We start from the raw sequence: 16,886 nt of genomic DNA on the forward strand, positions 1-16,886 counted from the left end.
TTCGTTCACACGTGCGTATATTTGGTACGTTTGTACGCACTTCGTTCACAAAGTACCTACACAATAACAAATGCTACGAGAAAAAAGTGTTACCCAAAACGTAATTAAAATAAACAGAAACATTAAATCTATTCACATGCATTGGCTGATGATGAAAAACGAGCGAATAGTCGGTAGAAACATATAAGGCGCGGGTTTCCCTTAACTGATCACATGCTGGACTTGCAAAAAAATATAACCACTAATTTGAGGATAATAAGCTTTGCTCTATGGAAGAGAAAAGTATTTCTTTTCGTAAAGAACATTAATAAAGTTTAATAGACAACACTCGGGTTTCATACCATAGTTTTATTATTTACAATGGAAAGGTATAACAGAGTAATTATTGAAGTAATAAGTAATATTTTTCGACTTGTCCATACCTTGAAGATATAACTATCAAATGTCATCTGGGGTGTTAAACATAGAGTAATGAACAAAGCGAATTCTAATACTTTTATTTTACCAAACTAAAATTTTGAAAAAAGAAGAACTAAGAACTTAATCAAATATTTTGTCATTTACTGGCACTGAGGCTTCCGATGTTTTCATAGAGTCAAATGCAAAGTTGAATCAAAGTTTTATGATAAATTTTCCAATGAATTTTTATTTCAAAGTCCAATTCATTTCGATAAACTACGTAATCATCAACATCGGGTAAAATGAAGCACAACTATATCAGAAACGATAGTCTATTCTACCATTATACCAGATACCTTCTAGGATATAATACTAACAAATGGAGTTAAAAGAAGGATAAATAAAACATGTTGAAAAAGTAATAATAACTGTTGAAACATTCTTATTAAATCTCTAAAGTCAAGGCAGTGAACCGATCCCAACAGGCTCACTATACCCCAAGAGCGAATCGGACAGTCTACATCGCACTCCGACGGCCAAAAAAATACCAAATTAAAAACAAAAAATTCAGCGGGTCTACAATGAGAAGGGCGAAGGGGAGACGGTTGGCGAGGAGGAGGAGGGGGAAGAGGGGAGATTAAAAAGAAGACAATCGAGACTCGAATCCCTTCCCATTTGGATGGAGGGAGGAGGAGGAGTGGTGCGGGGGAGAGGGGGGAGGGAGACAATCTCCCTCGCTTGCTTCTCAGTCAGCCGCGCTCTCGCCCGTGGACGCCCTGACATGAATCAATAGCGCCATCCTATCCGGAGGGTGGAGGCCGAACCTCGTAATATTCACTCCAAATGCTCCGATGCATATTAACACTACGAATTTTATGATAGCAATCACACTACAACGGATGCAGCAGTAAGGACATCAGGAAGGGAACTTCGTTAGCAAAGGAGGCGTTCATGAAAAGGGAGGAGCTTATGAGAATCTCATTATGTTAGAGGTTAAAGAAAAGGTTAGTGTAGAGGCTGATCTGGAGTGTAGCGCTTTACGGTGCGGAAACGTGGTCGATTAGGAACGAGGACGAGAGATGACTTAAGATGAGATGTGGGCGGGGAGAAGAATGGAGGAGGTGAAGTGGACGTAGAGGAAGAGGGACGAAGAAGTGCTGGACGTGGTGGGTGAGGAGAGGTACCTTCTAGACGACTTACGTAGGAGAAATAGGGTATGGGTGGAGCGAGGGGATGATGAAAACGGTGTTAGAGGGTAGAATATTGGGTAAACGAAGAAGAGGAAGGAAGGGGGAGGGATTTTGGATAGAATGAAAGTGAGTAGACCTCATAGTGAAATGAAGAAGTAAGTACAAGAAGGAAGGGGAGGGCTGCCAAATTGTTTCTTAAGTACTCCATGGAAACATATCTTACTCGGTGTAATACTTTAATAATAATAATTACAGTGAGTATTCGCTTACAATACTAAATAATGAGATAAATTCCTCACTGGTTTTCCTCCGGATCGGATCTTCCGTTGCCGACGCTTCGATGACTAACTCCGCCATCATCTTCAGGGCGTTCACGCAGGGTTAAGATTTTGTCGCTTTTACGCAAGCTCATCTGGTCGGGTGGCTCCTGCTTGGCTGTTGTCCCTCCTCCTCCTTGCTCCATTGATTCCCATCCTTGCTTCCCAATGAGGTGGAAAGATAACATTAAATCAGGAGTCGTCAGACCGTAGAGAGAGCATGTATAAAAGCAATAAAATCTTAACTCAGGATGAACCTCCTGACGTTGACGGAATTAGACATCGAAAAGTCAGCAGAAGAAGACCTGATCCGAAGAAAAACATGCAAAGAATTTTTCTCATTAGTTCGCCAGGAAAGTAGAAAATCCTATACGAATGGGTGTTAAGCTTTAGCAGGCAAAATAATATCCAAAAATGGCAAAGGAAAAAGGCAGTTAAATGTCGAAGTTGTCTTGGTTTGTTTAGGGTGCCAAATAGTTCATTTTCATCAAGTCAATTCCTTGTGTAGACTTTCGTAGTGTGGCGAAGATTCAGTGAAGATTTACTGAAGTCTTCAGTGAAGTGACCTCAAGAAGTCAGCCGCAATGCCGGCAAAACTTTCGTCTACACAGATCGACACACACTGCGTATATCTCGTAAACCACTCCGCTGAATCATTTTAATCGAGGTTTCGAAGTGCAACTAGTACCTTGCCATCACGGTCAAGATCATAACCTGGACCACCAGGAACGCGTCGGATTAGTCTTATTACTGGCTCAAAAGGACCAACACAACTTCTATTCAAGATATTTCATGCGCAAAGAGGAATGGAAAGTTCATAAGCGAGTGTAGAGAGGGAATGGGAAGAAAGGAGATGCCTTGCACGCAAAACACAAAACAAAACCCGGAGCAGAATGATGCTGATGCTCAGTAGCTGGCGCGCATCTCACCGCGGGAAAATACAGAAACAAAGGAACATGAGATCGCTGGAGCCGATTGTGATCTACACATCGGAGGAAGAGCTGTCATTTCACGTAATTATCAAATTCAGTCCTCTTTCTACCCCTAACCCGATCAACTGATATTCACTCTAGTTTCTGACGTAAGTTTTCGCGGCGTTCAGATTCGCAGCGGGGTAGATTTCCGGGTTCTGTCCGCGTTTTCATTATGACGGCGACGTTTCGCTTACAGCGCAGTAGGCGAAACGCCGACATCAAAATTACAACGCGGATGGAACCCGGAAATCTACCCTACTGAGAACCAGAAATGGCATTCGAAACTAAACGAAAGTAAAAACAGTAAAGTTTCAACAGCTTAAATCGAAACTTGAGCCTTGTACATGGTGGAGGGCTCCATATTATCAATAACACACACTTTGTTACTTCAACAATATTTTTTTTTTCAATTTTTTGACCGGCTTCGGCTGCTACACCATTATCGAGTACAGGAAATACTGTGGCAAAAAGTTTAGTTTTTGCAACAATATTTCTTTCTAAAACTTTTAAACTTTGAAAATTACTGTGGGTGAATTCTTTTTGAGATTTCCCCCAGTTAACAAAACAAAACGACATTAAGCAGCCCTGAGGATGAGCCCCTATTCGGAGCTTAAACTTTGGCTAAAAAGGAGAATTTAACCCGGTGGGAATCCTGGGTAGAGTACACCCAAATAATTCGCGGGAAAATCATCAAATCTTGTGTAAATTACAATTTGAGGACCTTAGAAGCCAAGTGGGATAAGTATTTATTTTTGGAGATAATTGTAAATGATGGTTGGTGGGGTAGGTACAAAATTGTTGTAACAAAGACATACATGTAAATCACTGAATCTAAAAGCATATGCTTATCAGTGATTCACTTGTATCCCTTTACCGCAACAGTTTTGTGCAATCCACCAACCATTATCTGTTCTTATCTTAAAATTAAAAAAATGCACTAACCCCCCTCGGCTTCTAGGGTACTCATTTGTAGTTTATATTTTATCATGTACTAAAAAAAGCTTATACTATCAATCCTTTTCCCTACTAAACGACTCCTTCTTCATCACCATTATCCATGTCTCCAGGGAAGAGTTGGTTATTCCAGTTACCCATGTCCACAAGAAGAAATATCAACCCCCCAAAAATTTCACGGTTCCACGGAACCAACCAAACCATCTCACACCCCAGCGCCACTCCTGTCCCACACCGCTCCTCGGCAGCCCGGAAAACCTCACACCCACCCCTGGGGGCTCTTTCTTCTTCTCGCCATTATTATCCACAAATCCCCGACCCCTATCGTCCCCTCCCCCGTCCAGCCTTCCACACAAAAACCTTCCACAATGAAGCAGGCATTATAACCCTTTTCGTGGCAGGGCGAGGACGCCGATAATTCCACCGCTTCCTCTCCTTTGTTTTTAATTCATCCACGCGCGCACCCCATGTGGGAACGCTTCCACCGGATACCGTGGAGAACTTCAGGCTGAGGTCGGCATGTAATGCATTCTCGGTACCCAGAATGCATTTGGTTGGAAACTGTGCGGTGGAGAAGAATAGAGCGCCCATACAGCCGAGGACAAAGGTCAAAGTGCTAACAGGAAAGGAGTTAACAATCTGGCTTTGAGACCTGCCACGAGATAAACTTGTGAGGGAAAGAGAGAAAAGACGTATAGAGGTATAGGAAGAATGTTTGAGCGAAATTTTTCACGTAGTGGTTAGCATAAAGAGGGTCTTTCGAGTTCTACAGCGCGTTGTTCAGTCGTCGATGAGGACATGTTTCGTTATCGTTACAGATATCCTTTTCAGGTCACGAAGACCTAAAAGTCTTTACAGGCAACATATGCCGTGAAATTATCGAGTAATGCTTCAAACTATTGGATAGCTATCGAATCATGTCATCCAATGGAACAACAAAGCAGTTCACCTGCGTCAAAATAGTGAGTGCATCTTCGAATCAAAATTAATTTTTCAAACCTTAAACAAGGCAAAATTTAATTTCCAATACTAAGATACATCGATAGCATAAAGAGAGTCTTCGAGTTTTCTCGCACGTTGTTCAGTTTTCGATGAGGAAAAGCTTCGTTAACGATCCAGAGGGCCTTTTAAGGTCAAAGACTGAGTCGAAAGTACTTTACCAACATCATACGCTGTGAAATCATCGGGTAATACTTCAAAATGGATACATATCGAAATATGTCTTGAAATGGAACAATACGGTAGATAACTGTATGAATTTCTGAGTCAACAGAGAGTGTTTAACTTCAGATCAAAAATTAAGTTTCAAATGCTTAAACAAAGCAATATTTAATTTCCAATGATTGCAATGCATCTGATTGCACTCTGACAGAGATTTGCATTCATAAATTGCAGTGAACGCAGATATTTACCAAAGGTAACACTCTTGATTCCTTAGGTAACAGCTAACTAAAGCTTCCTTTTTTTGCTTTTGCAGTTTCTTTTCTTTCAAACCCAAAACCACGCAGAAATTTATTTATTTATTTATTTTCATCGCCCCGAAAACAGCTCGTTTAAGGCCTTTTACATCGGAGGAAATAACATGAAACAACGACTAACACACACAACCATTCCCTGGGTAGGGGCAACCTACCCAGGCGGGACTCGAACCCGCGACCTTCGGTTTGCCAGGTGAGGACTTAACCCCGCCGCCACCGAGGCCGGCAAAATAACAGTAAACTTAAGTAAAGAGTATGAATAGACAAGACGAGCGGTGACTTAAGTACGAAAAGGTCTTTTTTCATCGGGGCGGATGAAAGAGGAATATTTACCCACGAATTGACGACAGTAACTGGGTTTAATTAATATCCGCCATGATACGTAAAGAACAGGAGAAGGGGCTATATTTTACGACAGAGGTGCACTCACAGTGAGCCAAAGCCGCGGACATACACCTGATGAATGGATATATGAGAATGAAACGGGGGAGAGAGGGCGGGGCATAGCCGAGGTCATGGCGAATTCTAAAAAGTCGAGGGGACAAACAAAGCGAGAAAAAACATGTAAAACAAAAACATGATTATACAGGAAAAATCGCTTATAACAATCACGCATGTAACTAAATTCAGTACTATACAACGAGGTGCATATAACGAAGTGAGTTCCCGGTCCCTTTGACTTTCCTATGATCGCCAATCCTAATTTCCACGCATGTAACGAGTTCGGATGACACGAAATCCCCGCTATTACGAACTCTGCTTTGGTCCCTTGTGGAATTATTTCATATTTTATGAAGAAATTACGGCCATCTTCGCTACTTAACCGTTCCTCACCTTATCATCAGTTATTCTCACGTGTGGCCATCACCACATGGTTCTACTGTTGATCTTTAAGATCATTCCCTTAACAGCCGTTTGGTGGAAAGGGTTAAATATTATGAATCTGTTGATTAAATTAAGACGATTTACGGAATATTAGCCAACAATACTGTAATTTAAAGGAAAAAAATCCTTTGTTATCGATATAACTAAATCCCGTTTATGACAAAATAGAACGATCGTCCTCTGAAATTCGTTATTAGCGAGTTTTGGTGTACAACAGTATGTAGAAAGACCATATCAAAACTAATCCTCTTTCTGTTCTGAATGTTTTCAACCCTTCCATATTTCACGGCCACCACCCTTTAATGCCATATTATTGCCATTGGAATAGCGCTTATTTGAACCCCGAACAGACTTACTCTCATTAATTTTCTTTATGTTGATTTAAACTGCTAGAGCTGTTCGGGCTATTGAATACCTTTGGAAAGTAGCCATTTTTGTGTCTTTAAAGTTTACCACTCCGTAAATCAACAAGTAAAAGCCATTTAATAAATTCTTATATTCACCAGCGTAGGTGGTAACGTGGTTGGGATACGGCCCACTAACCCAGGTTCGATTCCTGCCTATTTTACAGATAAATCTCATTATTGAAGCAAATGAGGATTGCAACCAATTACCTATACGACTATCCATAAGAAAACGTGAACATTAACAACTTTACAAAATTAACAACAATCCTTTTCAACTTTCAAGCCAGCAATGTCAAATAACGCTACATAATTTTCAGTTCACATGAAAACTTATTTGGATGGATTTTTTTTCAATAACAGAATAATCGTGAACTAAGATTAAATATACGCGGAATAGGGTAGCTTCCTTCATCAAAGAAAATGAAAGGCACTTATTGCGATTCGTTACCCAACATTAGTGTATTCATAATATACAAATTATTTGGTTTTAGAAATCCCAGTTTAGACGAATGCTAATGGTCAGTTTTAACCTCATTTGAAAAAAGGCCAGATTGGCGCCCATGCGATGCCACTCCACGAGACGTCATACGGACCTAGATTCTAAACAAGTAGATAGGAATTTTACATCGTCTGAGGTTACCAATGCATGCATGAGGTACACAGCTCAGGGAAACATCTCTTAATAATCACCTATTAAAATTGGCTATGGTCGAAAAGTTTCCTTCGTTTGGCAGGGTATTAATAATCCATATTTAAGACAAGCGCTACCTGCTAACAGGGTAGGTACTCTACGCTACCGCCATGCTCGGAAGCAAGCAGCCTGCATCCTAGCGGCGTTCATAGCCTCGCACCCAGGTGGTCTCACACAGCAGCAGCCAGACGTCACTCGGGCTTTTCCCAGCATTCATACTTAGCCGTCGCGTTTTCGCGCGCTTGAAATTTTTCACTTTTCATTTAATCGCGAAAAATAGATATCGTCATTTAAAAATGTAAAAGCGTGAAATATGAACTCCAGGAGTAATAATCTTTCCATTTAGGCAATAAAAAAATTTTAGGAAACCACCCCATCGTTCCCCGAATGATGGGTACACAATATCAGCAGCGACACGGAAACGCGAGGGAAACCTAATAATATACAGAAACTACTTACAAGATGTAAGATGCAGATGTAAGACTTGTAAGATGTAGAAGAATTAGGATGAGCAAAAGCCGTAGTCATTCGAGATGCGGGCAAGGAGGAGAATCCGTGTGACCCCCCACGTTTCCCTCGTGATATAGGAAAGAGTGTTTAAATAGCATACAAGGGGGAGGAAGAGATAGCGATTTATGGGTGGATTGAAATGGAATAGGACACATTTCAAATTAAAAACTGCAATTAGGAACCCGAGAAGAAATAAAAATGCAGAAATTGGCAGCCACCCAGGCAATAATGAAGCATCGCCTAGTTACACAAGTAGATCAATAGAGAGGAGTTTAGAATGGGAAAATGAACACAGAAAAAGAATACGAATAAGAATGATTGTCGACGAGTTGACTCAGTGGAAGTTCATGGATGGTAATAATTCAAGCAGCTGTTGTAAATTTCCACAACTTTAGAATTTTCCACAAAAAGTTTGAAAATTACTAGAGCTGTTTGAATTATTACTAATAATGAATACTTAAGCACGTCTCATTATTTCAACGGCTCAATTCACCCGTTAAGTTATATGAGTGGAATACATCAAAAGGAGAAAAACTGCTAACGCAACAGACTATCGAATTTACACACAGTGTTGTCCGAGGAGCTCAGACAGCAAATATTGGTTTCGCTGGAAATTTGTAAAAAAAATTGGCTTTTTATGAGTTTGAAACCATATTTAACTAGAATTTTATAATAGCCTACCTGGCACGCAATGAAATATCGCGAAAAGAAATATACAGCTGTATTACGGACACTAATAGCCAAACAATCACGGTCTAGCTATAGTGAAAGGGGTAGAGGTAGAGGTGGGAGGTAATACTCTACTAAATGAGCCCAATCGCTGAATAACTACAGATAGATAGTAAAAGGGCGGAGCATAAAGGGAAGAATAACAACCATGAAATTGAAATCAGTTCTACACATTGACAGCGATCAATTATCCTGAGCGGTCGCCATGGACGATTCCAGAAACAAAACACTTCCAACGGAAACAGGAGAACAGTTCCTCACGTCACGCGAGCTAGTTGATAGTGCGAAGGATATTCGGTGAGTTGGATCAGTTTCTCGGGTTCGGAATCACTAATTAATCAGTTTTTGTTAATTACCTGCACGGAAGAGAGTAGCGCGAGCGAGCACACACACACACGCACGAATGCGCCAACTAGGTGAACGATAATGGATCACTGTCTAGCTGCGAGGGATTGGCGAAAGGGCGAACGAATAGGCCTTTGACTATACGCATCCGCAGTGTGTAGCTCTGGGAATACGCAGCAGAAAGCGAAGAATAATAAACATAAAATTTAGCTTAGTTACGCAAATCAGCAGAATCACATTATTTCGAGCGGTCGCTGAAGGACTGTTCTCACAATTAAACAGTTCTCATTGTCACTACGGAAATGTTCCCAAGAACACTAAAAAACATTTACTTCTTTTCATTCATTTATCACAACTATTTTAGCCACAGATATTAAATGAAGAGGGTTAGTCTTCTGAGTTTAAAACCAATAAAGAACCAGTGTTTGCAAATGTTCAGAATGGAATAGAACGGCTCAAAGAGAACAGAGACACACAAGTGTACGCCTACTGGACAACCGATGATGTGTCACTGTCTACCAACCAAAAAAGGGGAACGGAGAGAGTGGGGAATAATGAACATGAAATTGAGACCAGGTCAGGGTATCAACAGTACTCAGGTATCCAGCACGTTCCTAAAATGGCTACTCTAGCATTAGAATAGTTCTCAGGTATAAAAGAGAACTCTTTTACTCATTAAAACAGTGATCCGAGCAACAAATATTCAGTACAAATAGTCACTCTTCCGCGTTTAAATCCGCTAATTTACCAATCTGTATTTTGATTACCCGTCTCGAAGTGAACTGAGCGAAAGAGTGCGTAAGTACATTCATAAGTGATGAAAGAACTATAATATGAGAACAATGTTCCTGAGCAGTCGCAAAAGAGTATTTCCCTAAAAGAACTGCTCTCAAAAGAGAAAAGTTCTCATTGGCACAAAATATCACATGAGTTACTTCCGCGGGATATATCCGGTTAAATGGGTCAATTTCCTCCAGAGATTACAACCACTAATTAACCGATTTTGGCTAATTACCTGCATGGAAGCGAATGGCGAGAAAGGATGCTTAACTGAAAAAGCATGAATAAGCGAACCTACGAAGCAAATGATAATGGATCAAAGTCTAGTTGGAGACAAAGGAGGAACAGTTATAGATGGAGAGAGTATGAAGGGGATGATAGGTTCTGACCATAATGGGAGAACAATTTTCATGAGCAGTCGCAAAAGAGCAGTTCAAAAGAGCAATCGCCGGAGAGCAGTTCTCACGAGCACGAAAGAGCACACGAGTTACTTCCGCGGGAGATATTCGGTGAAGTGGGTCAGTTTTCTCCTGAGTTTACAACCACTAATTAACCAGTTTTTGCTAATTACCTGCATGGAAGCGAACGGCGCGAAAGGGTACACACACACACACACAAGCACGAGCGCGCCAACTAGGCAAACGATAATGGATCACTGTCTAGCAGTAGACAAAGGGTGGGAGCAGTGAGAGCGGGAGATAATGCCCTTGAAAATGAGCACCGGTGGCTGCGATTCAAAGGGGGGGGGCGGAGGAAGGGTTAGGAGTGTCGCCTCCGCCGCCGCCGCGTTGCACTGCGCCGAGGGGCAGGGTAATAGCGTCGCTGGCCCGAGAGAGAGAGAGAGAGAGAGAGGGGAGAATGTTGGGGAGGAATGCAGGGCTCGCGATGAGAGATTAGAAGATTATCGACCGGCCGCAGAATTAATTCTACACCCGGAGCCGTCCGTAAAACAACGCTCGATTGCAAGGCGGAAGGGGGCGCCGTAAGGGGGAAGAATGGCTTCAGAGTGGTGGGGGGAAGAGGGGGAGGGGAGTGTGCGTGGCTGAGGGACGGTGCGTGGCTGATATGGGTGGACGGGAACTGCAAGATGCTCACGTTTTAACGCCATTTCGGCGCCAATCACGTATCAGTGCAGTGAACTTCCTTAATGCGGAGATGCGAATCGATTCTCGAAAGGAAATATCGAATACGTTCAAGTAGTGAATATTTCTCGGGTCTTGCACCGGGCAAGGTCCTCCATATCGATGGCTAAATTCTAACAACACGTATCTCAAAAATAGTAACTTATCAGGAGAGCAAAAAAACTATTTACTTTTTTTAGTTGCATATATTTTTAATTGAAAATAAAAAGTAAAAATACGTAAAACTAAAAAAAGAAGCATTCATTTGCAAACAAAGAGTTGTTTTTTGCTTGAATTTTATTCTTTATTAACACTATCAACTCAGACCGGTTAAATTTTGAGATACGTGTTATTAGAACTTAGCCATCAATATCTTCTTCCAACGTTTCGACAAGTAACTCGCCCATCGTCTTCACCGTCATTCAGGAATCCAAACGTGATTGGATTCCTAAATCCCTGAAGACGATGGGCGAGTTGCTTATCGAAAGGTTGGGAGGAGATATGGTGGACCTTACCCGGTGCAAGACCCGAGAAATATTCACTACTATTGTTCGCCGGGAAAGAACCAGACATTACATCGAATACATTCTTTGGGGCTGCTAATATATACTATGCAGATATTGGCAGCCCCAAAGATAGATATCTTTATTTTCTTTTTATTGTCTTACTGCTGGTCTCTCACCCTTTTAATGTTTTCCTTACATTTAAGCCTCCTTCAAATCCCTCTTACTCCAGGCTGTGACTGCATTGTCATCGGTAAATTGTATTGACTTATTATTTCCCCGTAGACCCCATCATCATCACCACTGGTCAACAATCCTAGGATTGGTTTGACGCAGCTCTCCACTCAGTTCTCCTATCAGCTAATCTTTTCACACCTACATATTTCTTCTCTTTCACATCCTTCTTTACTTGTTCCATATATTTTGCTCGAGGTCTTCCTTTTCCGTTCTTGCCTTCCACTTGTCCCTCGACGATTGTCTTCATCAGGCCATCATGTCTCAAGATGTGGCCTTTATGGTTGTTCCGTCTTCTTGTTAAGGTTTTCATAAGGCTTCTCTTCTCTCCTACTCTTCTTAGGACTTCCTCGTTACTAACTCGGTTGATCCATTTGATCTTCATCATTCTTCTGTAGCACCACATTTCAAAGGCCTCTATCCTTGCTTTCTCCGCTGCGGTCATTGTCCATGCCTCACTTCCGTATAGGAGCATACTCCAAATGTAGGTTCTTATGGACCTTACGTGGACCCCATAAGGGTTATTCTTTTGTCTTAAGCAATCATCTACGCAAAATAAAACGTGTGATAACATGGCAAGTGCTGCACTATGATCAATCACGTACTTTCTCCTGATTACTTGCAAAATTCCATGCATATATAAAAAGTTTGTAAGAGAACTTTTCCATGGCACATTCAAAGTTTACATTCGATACGCACCAACACATTTAGGAAGTGCAATATTATATCGTGGCAGATCAGGTGTGAGTCTGAAATTGTGGCCAGCATAGGCCACGAAACGTCATTTTAAAAACAACTTGACGCAGATAATCCGGAAGCCATGAAGAAAACCTCACACAGGTCTAAGACTATCACTAATACCTGATCTGAAAATGTGGCCTGCATAGGTTACGAAACGCCATCTTGAAAATAACTTGACATAGCTAACCCGGAAACAACGGAGAGAGCAGCAACCCCGCGCCGCGGAAGTCTCAAGCAAAAACTGCGTTAGGAGTTTGATACTTCAAAAGAACTCCCCGTTCCCAATGGGAAGAGGATTTTTCACGAAATATTACTTCGATTTGTCAAAGGATCTACGGTAACAATTTGACATTTTTCTCATCAAATGCAACGCCTTCATACAAACTGACGCGTTTGGGAAGTAGTTACGAATTGTCTGCTTATCAATGGTCGCGGTTACGATATGTCGTGATTACGATCCATTCAGTTATGAGATGTCGGTTACGAGATGCCAGCAACGATATAGTAGTTTACGTATTGACGTGATGCCCTATAGAAAGAACAGCTGTGGGAAGGAAGTTGCGTGGAGGGGTTAGATGGCAAGGGAAGGAGTCGGCCCACGCAGATATCAAAGGTCCTAAACAAAATTCCCGGCCGCAATTTGATCTTCACATTTAAACGCCACGGAAGGTAGGTGGGCGGATACTGGAATCATCTTCACTATTAGCAAGAGACGGACGTCAGAAGTCTCTCCAACAATGAATTGGATGCTGAATGAACGGTAGTGAGTTGTGAAGGCGGGTGGACGACTGAAGTAAATGTGAATTTAATTCATGCTCCGCATTTCTATTCGATTATCCGAATTAATACCTGGATGAGTGTAAGTACATCATCCCGAGTAGGGCAGACCAAGGTATATTTTAACGGATTAAGGCCTTTGATTTTTTATTTTTTCCTCATATGTGTTTCAAAAAATAAAGTGCGCACCTTAAAGAGCAAATTCTAGCCTGGCTTCTGACGTATGTAATTCTTAACATAACGTGTGACATAACATTAAATCACAAAAAACGGAAAGGATGAAAATAAAAATTAAACAATGGCAACATTCGATGCTTTCACCTATTAGAAAAATATGCCACAGTTTCAAAATGAAAAGAGGGTACTTGAATTAAAATGGGACGATGGTCGCACCAAACATTTTGCACTTCAAACTAGAAGAATTTTCGACATATAAGCCCACATACTATTTTAGTACCCTAATTTCGCTTTAAACTTGAGTGCATATCATCTGCAAAAGTACAACTTCTTTCTACAAAGCATAAGAAAATCATTTGTAATGAGTTTCGCAGACGCGATGCAACCTTCTTAAATACGAATACCTGGAATGATTACTCCGATGTGTCCTTGAGAAGACATAATTGAACTGTATGATCGATGCGATAACATTTTTGCCCATTACGCTTAAGCCATCAACATCAGACGATTTTTGATTAAACGGATGTTGAGAGAAGTTCTAAAAAGTATTTGGAGAAAAAACTTCGATTCGCAAAAAGAAAGTCTTACATGCCTTTTCAAAACTATGGCTTCATTTTCAAATGAGTGATTGCTCAATAAAATTGAAAATTTTTAGAATTTTTGCAATCTACTTCGTAGCGGTCTATCTCGATTAATAAAATCCGATTCTGTCGGGGATTCCAGGAAGTATTCAAACGAAATGTAGTAGAATTTGTCCAAACTTGTATAACGCGGCGCAATTTTCAACAAAAATAACTTTTGCGATATCAAAAATCAAGTCACCGATGTAGATAGAGTAACATTCAAACTCAGGTCGAATTAGAAGTTATTTTCGTAGAATATTGCACCTAGTTATACCACTAAATCATCCTACCACTTAAGAAAAATTGTGCCGCAACATTCAAAGAAACAAAAATATAGATCAGAAAATATATTAAGATTAACCGGGAAATTCTTTTATATAAAATCCTTTAAAGTTACCAAAAATCACGTTGACGTGGCACGTGGTAGTAAAATAACGGTCACAAAAATAGTTCTATCTTCGAAATTATTTACTAACGGGCCCATGAATTCAAATTATCGTTTAAAATATGTGGTGTTTTACGAGATGGTTTCATGAAACCAGAGAAAGTTACCTAAAAAAACTAGACAACTTCGCAAGGAATAATCCCGTAGTATGCTGTGGATTGATAATAATAAATAAACTTTATTGGCTCTAGGAATCCTTTCCTTTGGAGCCTAAATAAATACATAATCATAAACACTCAGACTGAGAAGGTTAACATAAAAATAAAGAAGAAATCATGAGACACACTCAACCAACCAACTCAAACAACCACCTTTATACAGATTTCCAAAAACATGAAACAAAATCAAAAACCATACAAAAAACATACAAACCCATAAATTGCAAGTTGCGGACGCTTATATAATTCAGGTATCATAAAAATAAAAAGAAAACAAAGACATTTTGAAATTATTGAATGTTGAGATATTTTTTAACTCTTGAGGAATCGAATTCCATACATGACATGCATTAATAAAAAATGAATTTTGGTACATGGTTGTTTTATGAATAGGTAAAATTAATTTATTTTTATTTCTTGTAAACCTTGTTTTTTCATAAAGTTATCTATGAAAGGCTGGAAAATGTAACAAGGAGTTTCAGTTTTTAAAAGTTTATACATAAAGAGACCCATTTGAAATTTTCTTCTTTTTTCAATTTTTAAAATTTTTAGTTCCTTATAATATGGAGTGACATGCTCATGATATCCAATGTTACACACATAACGCAAGATACAATTTTGCATTTTCTGTAATTTAGATATCTGACATTTATTAATGTTCGACATCACCAAAGAACAGTAATCAATATGAGGAATCAACAAAGCATTCGCTAGTTTGAGTCTCAATGGTATTGGCATTAGGTTACGGAAGCATTTTAACTGGTGCAAAGATTTAATTACCTTATTAGAGATGCATGCTATGTGTTCGTCCCAAGTCAGTGTTTTATTCAGAATAACGCCTAAATTTTTAACCTTTTCAGATTGGTAATTTTATAAGAGACATCGGATCCGATTCTGCAACGACTCTCTAAGTAAACATTGCCAGACTAGGACAATGATTGATCAATAATCGAATTACCTGGATGGTGAACTGCCGATTGATCTTGTCCGTGGCAATGTGGATTTCTAGCGCTCGCTGCTGACTTCCCCCTGACGGGTCTGCAGTCAGCCAATCGTACCGCTGTTTCTCCAGCGCATCACTTGCATTCGATATGAGTTCCCGGATAAAGACCTGAAAAAAAGAAACAGAAGTATTTTATGAGTAATTATAAACATCTTTAACACGTTGCACACCAGTGTATTTAAATATAGACGAAGGACGTATCTGGATAGGGATGCTCAGATTGAAAATGTGTGCCAATTTGGGCGAAGTGCCTTTGGTTTGGCATGGTTAAAAATCTAGTGTTTAAAATATAATATTAATAATGAAAAACACTTTGTTACTTCCACAAAATTGATTTTTGTGGAAGTAACAAAGTGTTTTACATCATTAATATGGAGCCCTTCCACCACGTAAATGCTTCAAGTTTCGATTTAATTTAAAATATAACTTAACTAATCAAACATTACGATAAACCATAATAAGTGACGAATAACAACTGTAAACGTATAACCAAATACGTACAGTATGCTTCATAATTAAGTTAAGTTCAGTTAACGGCCCGAAATGACGAGGATCTTGGACATCCGTCCGGAACATTCGCGAAAAAAATACGAGAATTCTCGCCATCTGTACGTAACGTATAATACAACTGCAAAATCACAGGCGAAAACCATTGTGTTGAACTAATATGCCATTTTTCATGTGAGTAATATCATACGGAAACTGGAGAAACAATTGTAAAAAACCATTATGTCATCATGGTTACAACATATAACGTAGCTTTCAAGGTTAATATGTTAAAATCATGGTCGTTAGTTGAGTTTTGAATTAAAGTGTGGAAATTACCATTTGAGATTTTATCGTGGATAATATCCACTGGATATATCAAACTTCCACCAAATCACGCCTGAAACGATTTTACACATTGTTAAATTTTCAAATTCTCACGTTCTCAGGCGCATGCTCCGGGGAGGTTAAGAGGGGGAGATTCGGAGGTTTTCGTCCCCGAAATAATTCCCCTAGTATGGGGACAACCCGCGATACATCTGCTGGGGAGACCACTCATTCCCTGCCACTCAAATTTTTCACAGACGAATCATAGCTAAGGAAAGGTTTCAGCGTTCGATAGTACTGGCGCAGTTTTTGACAATAAATTACAGCGATTATCTTTTAATTTTTTGAATTGAATATTGATTTACGCATTCCAAATTGACCACGCAACAATCAACAAAATGTGGAGTGGAATACCTTTCGACCCCGAGGGGTTACACTCTAGTAGCAAGGATATAAGTCTTCCAAACTTTTCTCTCTGCGTCTACTGAATAGGCTAGAATGTGTGTGGTATTTATATTATGGGGAAACGACATGATAGGCACAACGAAGGGAATTGGGAAGGGCGAATCTCGATCCACCAATAGGGCGGAGTACGCTAACACTAGCAAAACCTGGAATTTAATGTTCCCAAT

General features: G+C 40.0%; 1 protein-coding gene across 1 annotated transcript in view; it reads right to left on the minus strand.

Annotated features, from left to right (window-relative positions):
• Nucleotides 1-16,886, minus strand: part of LOC124162119 (heat shock protein 75 kDa, mitochondrial) — a 426,004-nt gene that overhangs the window by 197,014 nt on the left and 212,104 nt on the right. The window contains exon 4 of the mRNA XM_046538526.1: nt 15,397-15,549. Within this exon, the coding sequence (XP_046394482.1) occupies nt 15,397-15,549 (153 nt within the window). The remainder of the gene's footprint in view (nt 1-15,396; nt 15,550-16,886) is intronic.

This window comes from Ischnura elegans, chromosome 7, assembly GCF_921293095.1.
Source record: "Ischnura elegans chromosome 7, ioIscEleg1.1, whole genome shotgun sequence".
Lineage (NCBI taxonomy): Eukaryota > Metazoa > Arthropoda > Insecta > Odonata > Coenagrionidae > Ischnura > Ischnura elegans.